This window comes from Solanum lycopersicum, chromosome 4, assembly GCF_036512215.1.
Source record: "Solanum lycopersicum chromosome 4, SLM_r2.1".
NCBI lineage: Eukaryota > Viridiplantae > Streptophyta > Magnoliopsida > Solanales > Solanaceae > Solanum > Solanum lycopersicum.
The window spans coordinates 54,452,268-54,459,450 of record NC_090803.1 but is presented as its reverse complement, the minus strand read 5'-3'; the positions used below and the strand labels follow the sequence as shown (position 1 = coordinate 54,459,450).

General features: G+C 32.7%; 1 protein-coding gene across 1 annotated transcript; it reads right to left on the bottom strand.

Annotated features, from left to right (window-relative positions):
- Nucleotides 1-2,243: 2,243 nt before the first annotated feature.
- On the bottom strand, nt 2,244-5,434 carry IPS (inositol-3-phosphate synthase). Its single transcript, NM_001346963.1, is given in 10 exon segments — nt 2,244-2,667; nt 2,832-2,894; nt 2,980-3,168; nt 3,240-3,416; nt 3,538-3,653; nt 3,766-3,992; nt 4,075-4,322; nt 4,708-4,843; nt 4,935-5,003; nt 5,141-5,434. Coding segments are annotated over 10 exon segments (1,533 nt in total). The 5' UTR covers nt 5,329-5,434; the 3' UTR covers nt 2,244-2,547.
- Nucleotides 5,435-7,183: the final 1,749 nt, after the last annotated feature.

Below are 7,183 nucleotides of genomic sequence, written 5' to 3'. Positions count from 1 at the left end.
GTTTCCATTTTGTTAATCAAGTATCAAGCTTATGTTATGCTTTAGAATTCTACTTGCATGCTCGTACATTCCACGTATTGAGCCAATTGGCCTGCATCTTCTCATGATGCAAACACATGTATTCAGGATCTTCAACAGAAACTTCATCTGAGAGTTTGAGTTAGCTATGGTGAGCCTCCTTGCTTCCGAAGGATTCCATTTACTTTTCAATTTAGTCAGGATGTCATGGGTCTTTTCTCGACATCCATCTTTATCAGTTAGAGGCTTCATAGATAGTCAGTTTAGTTAAGAAGTATGTACTATTCATTTATTTTATTAAATGTTTTAAAGACTTAAATTGCCTATTTTATCACGATTTTGATATATTATTTTATTCAGAGTTAATCTTTTGAGTTATTGATTTTTTTTTTTCAATTTTATGTTTTTGCATGCTTAAGTTAGTTTTCCGCTTGTAGTCAACCAGGATGAGGATTCGCTTGGAAACCAACAATAGTCTTCGAGTGTCGGCCACGTCTAGAGTGTAGACTCGGGTCAAACATAATCTATCTTAGCAAGTTTACTTTTGTTCTTGAAATATATTTCTTGCATAAGTTTAGTCCATATATTTTCACATCATCATTGTGATTTAGTAACTGTGGCCAGGGCTATGTCCATGATTCATACACTTAAAGATTTCTAAATACTTGTTTTTATTTTTGCCTAATTCACATTAAGACTCTTCTTTTTATGAACTTATGAGATAATATATTTTGAAGGAAATGAAAGAAGAGACAATCTATAAGGCCACAGAGTCGTTTGATGAGGCAAAGAAGCTCAATCAAGGTGGATTTGACACAATTTATGAGGTAGGTAATGGCTAATGCTATAAAATCCAGATGTTTGAACTCGTCTATTGTCCATAACAGCATTGCAATACTAGAAGTTGTAAATCGTGATTTCTATTCATAGCTCATTTGCATAAGCTCTCTACTTTACCTGATTGTGTTTAATTTATTTAACTTACAATTCAAAGATTTTAAGTCCCCAAAGGTTTTTAAAAATCTAACAGTAAATTTGTAGAAACAAGCTTTTCGTTTAACTACTAAACTTTTATTTTTCAATAATACAGATAGCCTGTATGTGAAACTATATGAAAGGGCATAATTATCACTCTCTGCTTCGCTTTTAAAACTGATGTATGTTGTCGATAACTTGATACGATCTTTTCTTCTTTGCAGCCCTCTTGAATAGAGTATTTGATTATGATGAGTGGCAACCTTCTCAAATAGTCACAATGGAGTTTGTTGGAATTTATCTTGATTCTTATCAAATGTATGTGATCATTTTAGCCTTTGTCTTACTTTCAATGGTTTGGCTTAAAAATCTCGATTTACTATCTACTATTTGATCTCTTTTACCTTACATTGTTGAGAATTAGATCCAAGATTGATTTGTACTAGCGTGTTGAGATCTGATAGTTATATATAATTGGTGTAATGATTAAGCCGATTCCCATGGCGATATGCTCGTAGTGAATCGCGGCGATCAATGACGTTGGATTTCTTATGATGGTAGTGAATTGGGAACTATTCTTTCATCCAATGGATATTCAGGGAAGATGAAAAACTGCCAGATGTTCTTTATTGAATTGTCGAGAGAAATCAAAGTAGTATATATCTACAACGTGAGAGCCTGTATAGGTGTGAAGAGGATTAGTGCTAATTAATACATCTTTTAATTTGTAATGTAATTAATTAAAAAATTAGTTACCAAAAGAAGAATATCTTTTTCTTATGATTTTTATTTGGGATGCTTTGAAAGTGTGACTATTACAACTTTTCCAGCAACAACACAAGCCATAAAGTAGGTTGGATATTAGATTTTTAAGGCAATAACACAAGCCATAAAGTACGTCGATGTGAAGCTAGGAAAAAGGAAGGAGGACTGTGAACCGTGACAATACTGAATATTGCTCTCTTTAGTCCTGTGTATTCATGTAATGATAGAAATTTGATAAGAAAGAGCTGTAGTAAATACAACAACATTACCTCTCTCAAACAAGATAGAAAAAAATGTATAGCATACCTAATAAGAGAATAGTTTATGGATATGCTAGCAATACATTCTATCTCTTCAACTCTTTTCTTTCTCATCTTTTGTGAATACCCTCTCTTTCTTTGTCCCACTCCTTTTTCTAACTATCTTATAACTTAAATCTAAGAGGCAGATGAAAAGGGAGCAACATATTAAAAAGAGAGAAAAACTAGAGCAAGACAATATGTTGTATTTCCGGTAGAGAAAGGCGTTGCTCGCTCTAAAGAGCTAAGACAACACCGATAATACATCTTGAAAATGAAGGGCTAATACAAAAAGACAACAAAGAAATCACAATGACATTCAACTTAGCACATCATCAAACAACAGCTATACCTCTAAGGGTTGGCTGAGATTTAGCTAATTATAGTAGTACTAATGATAAGAAAAAGATTACAAAAATAAAAGTAAAGAAAGACAACATGGTTCTTCTGCTACACAACTTCTTCAGTCCTTTCACATCTTATGAGTTTTTCATTTGTATTCCAAGATCATGTTGTTCTCTGGTGCCAGTCCAACACAAGCCCTCAATATGTTCTCGAGCATTGCCCTCTGCTTTGAAAGGGCATTCACCACTGGTGTACCTGGTGGTACCTGTTTACCAATTTACAAACACAAACATAAAAAAACTGTTCATCTTAGTCTAAGACGCTGCCTGTAGTGTTATATTTATGGTATTGCCTAACCAATTAACTGTTCAAGGAACACATCTTTTGGTGTTATTTTACGAAATGAAATGAAACTTCTAGAGAATTTACCAAAGGAGCCTTGGTAAGATAACTGAGGATGGTCGCCACGGGATGGAAGGAGTGGAACTTACCCTGAAAATCAGACATGGTTCATGTAATTCAGACAAATCAACTGGTAATTTGTAAATGTATAAAAGTCAGGAATAAAGAAACAGACCTCTCCTTCAGCTTTGAGCTGAATGCGGGTACTGAGTTCAGCCAGGAGCACTAAATCCAAGATAATTGGAGCAGCCAAAAGAGAATCCTCACAGGTATTGTGCAATACAATGGTGTTCCTTCCACCCATGAAAATCTCTGATGTGTACTCATCCATTGCCCTCTTGCTATCTCCCACATATGGTACGTACTGAATCCCATAAATCCAATGTTAGAACTAGTATTGTGCCTTGTCATATTTTTTAATTAGTAATCAATTACCTTAATCACAACAACATGGTCAGGATGCTCTCCAGGCTCATAAAGGATGGCGTTACTAGAAACCATGTCATCGACAACGTTGCTTTTCGAGATCTCCTTTGAACGGAAAGTTTGAGGGGCAGACAGATTCATTCCATCATTGTTACCCAAATGGTTGTAGCTCACGATTGATGTTGGCTGTAAAAAACACAAATTTCACTACCACTCAGCTTTCCTCTTTCAAGATACCATATTTTACATATCAAATTTGCTTTATTAGTTTAAAAGCTGTGTGAAATTAGAAGCAGCATAGCCATACCTTAATACCAGCTCCAACAAGGAAATCAACCAGCACTGACTTCATCTTGGTTTGACCACTCTTAAAGTCATCACCACCAATCAAAGTGTTCCTCTTGATGGCCAAATCAATGAGGCCTAACAAATTTTCAATGAATACATAAGACTAGCACACAACTGATTTCCCAAACAAACAACAACAATAACAACAACAACGAAGCAAGATTTTTAATTTGAAACTGGAACATACCTGGGACAAAAGTATTTTGTGGGCTTCCATTGATGAAGGGTACATTTTCAAGAATACAAGCAATAGCATACAAGGTGGAAGGAGATATTTCAGCCTCATTTCTATCCACAGAAGCAAAGAGGTTTTCCATGGTATCATTAAGGCCAACAGCCACACTGCTGTATCTTTCAGTGTTGGCAGTCCACAGGACCACCACCCTGTCCACTTTGTTGTTCTCCTTAAACTCCCTAATTTACCCAAAAACAACACTATAGTTAGCAACCAATAAAGTTATACACTTTGTGATATAATAAAACAACCCCATTTTACCTAATATCCTTAATAATTTGATCAATTTGTTCTTTCTTGGTTCCTTTGATGACATTGTTAGCACGTGAGCCTTGGTTTGCAGCAATGAAATCAGGGTCATAGATACCAGGCAGTGGGACCATGGATTCCATGTACGGCCTCAGTTGCATTTGAAGATCAATGTCAAAAACTTTAGCTCTTGCCATGGCATCTGCCAAATTCATGTTGCTGATGTCCCATCCTCCAAAAACTACATCATCTGGATTGACCTATTTCATTATCAATTGAAAAAAAAAACACATCAACAAACAGAAAAAAATTAATTCTCCAGTCTCATTTGTTTGTCTTACTTCCCTTTTGTAGTATATATATATAATTTTTTTAAAAAAAAGTCTTTCTAGCAAAAGACTCATTCTTTACCCTTCTTAAGCTCCGTGTCAATTCAAAACAGGACTAAAATAATATTTCTTTAATCCATTTCAAAAATTATTTCTTTTTCTTTTATATTGACTTCTAATTTCAACTTTTGCATCTTTCATATCACTACATTCATTCTTTAGCTTCTAACTCTGTGTTAAGTCAAAATTGAAACAAGAGTATGTAAAAGTGACAACCAAAACCAAAAAGTGCCATTTCAAAACAAATAAAGGTTACCATGGGAAGTATGCTCTTAAAGGGAGCATAGATCTCCTCTCCATTGAAAGACCCAACTCGAATAGTAGAGGCCTGTGTAAGAGAACCAAAGTAATTGGCTTGCTGCACCTTATCCTTGGTAGCCCATGAAATTCCTCTGTCAATTTTCAACAACACCCATTGTTTATGCAAGAATATGACAAAGACAGAGAGAAACTACAGAGCAAAAAGACAAAAAAAAAACTCACTCTCTATTAGCAATAACACCTCCGGTCAAGGCTGAACCATTGTTTCCACCCCATCCAACAAGCATAACTCTATCAGAAATAAAATTACACAAAAAATTATTAAAAAACAGAAAAGACCCATATTTTAATTTCTGAAATCTTGAATAAAGTTCCAATCTTTAGCAAAAATGAAGGATCTGGTAATAAAAAAACAACTCAAAACACACCCTAATTTTGGAACATGAACATCAGTTTTGAATTCATATTTGACAGTTTTTGGCTTTACAGTCCATTGAAATGTCCCATTTTTTTCCTCATGAACCAACTCAGTTGTTTGATAATCATACACAGAGTGAATCTCACTCTCTGTGTACTTAACATTGGGGCTCTCAACCTTAAAGTTCTCAATAAACATTTTTACTCACAAACACAAAACTTTTGAAACTTTTTTTTTGTGTGTTGACAGAAAAAAAATGGAGAAGAAGACACTTTTAAGGCTAAGAGCTCCACTTGTACTGTTTGTTGGCAAAGCCATGGGAAGGTATAAATAGAGAAATTTTGTGGAAGAGGAAATACACATGGCACTTTCACACTGAATGGAGGCCCACTGTTATGTACAGTAGTATTAATAGAGAATCTTAGTCATGCAAAATTGATGAACTTTTTTTAAAATTAAAATGAAAGTATAACTTAAAAGTTAATTAGATTCTATCTCACAAGTTACACCAATTATAGAAATTTTAAATTTTTTATTAATCTTAGATATATCTATTGATGAAAAAATTACATTGATTGATATATTTTAATAATAATTATTAATTTTAATGATATTTTTTATTTATTATTATTTATAGCAATATTATATTAAATATGTATATGTATTAAAAGTTAATTATGTACGCAATATATGTGAATCTTTTTTAAATATATTATATTTATTTGGTAAAAATTTAACACATTGTATTATAAGTGTATTAAAATGTGTGATAAATGTATTATCCATCATCAAAATTTGTATTACATGTGAACAATGAATTGTTTATTGCAATATGTATTAAACTTGTTAGTTAGATGAATTAAAAGTGGTCAAATAAAAAAAAATGTTATTGCTATAAATGGTAAATATTTTTTTTATCATAATATAGTTATGTAAGTTTACCTTTATTGATCTCTAATATATTACAAATGATACATTACTTAATTAGAGAAATGCATTTAAGTGAATAAAATACACCCAAGGGGATACATAAATTTATTCAAAAGAGGATAAAAATGTATTTGAGAGAGAAAAATTTTGTAATTCTTTTAAATACCAATTTGTTTAATAGGTTATGACATTTTAAAGGTATATATTTACGTAATTACGCATTTTTTAAATATCATTTGTCATGACCAGTTGACCATCATGGTTTGGATGTGATGTAAATATAATTGAGAATTTATGTTGCTTATATGATGAAGAAATAAAAGATTCTTCAACAATTCTCTTGTATTGCTTGTTTTCATTGTACCAGCTAAGGTTGGGATTGTAATCCCCTGAAATTTTTGGAACATATAGAAAGGTGAAATATGGACTCATTCACCTGCCATGTGGGTCATTTACAACTATATGATAGATGCATCTATGCGATGATCACATGTGCTTTGTTGTCAACTTACAAATTGGTATTTGTAAGGTTGTTTGCTCGAATTGTTAAATTTAGAGCATAATTCCAAATTATGAAATTATATTGATAATGCTGGTTGATTTAGCAAAACTTGTATGCCTCCAATTATAGCTAAATCATAGTTATGAGAACAAAACTCCCAAATAAAATTTGGTATGAGATAAATTTATTTAACATGTATGCATCAAGCCAACATGATTTCCCCATTAAAATTGATTCAGGGTCACGAACCATGTAATTTTCATATAAAATGTTGAATGTGCGGTTATAATTTTAATTGTTTCACCACGCACAAAGATGAATTCCCGAATAAGGTTGGGTTGAATGTTAGATTTTCTAACATTAGGAAGAGAGATGATTGACAGCTGAAAATTATGTGTGAGGTTAATTATGAATTATTTAGATCCTCGTTATATAAGTATGTGAACTTAATGTCAAGAGATAATTCATTTGCATAATGTTGTAAATCAATTGCTATGATATAATTCAGCTGCAAATGCTCCAACATAAAGTCCTTGAAGGATGGAGTCTATGATACGCCAGAAGCGTAATAGACCAATTGGTTCCAAATATAAAGTTCCTTGAAGAAGAAAAAAGCAAATG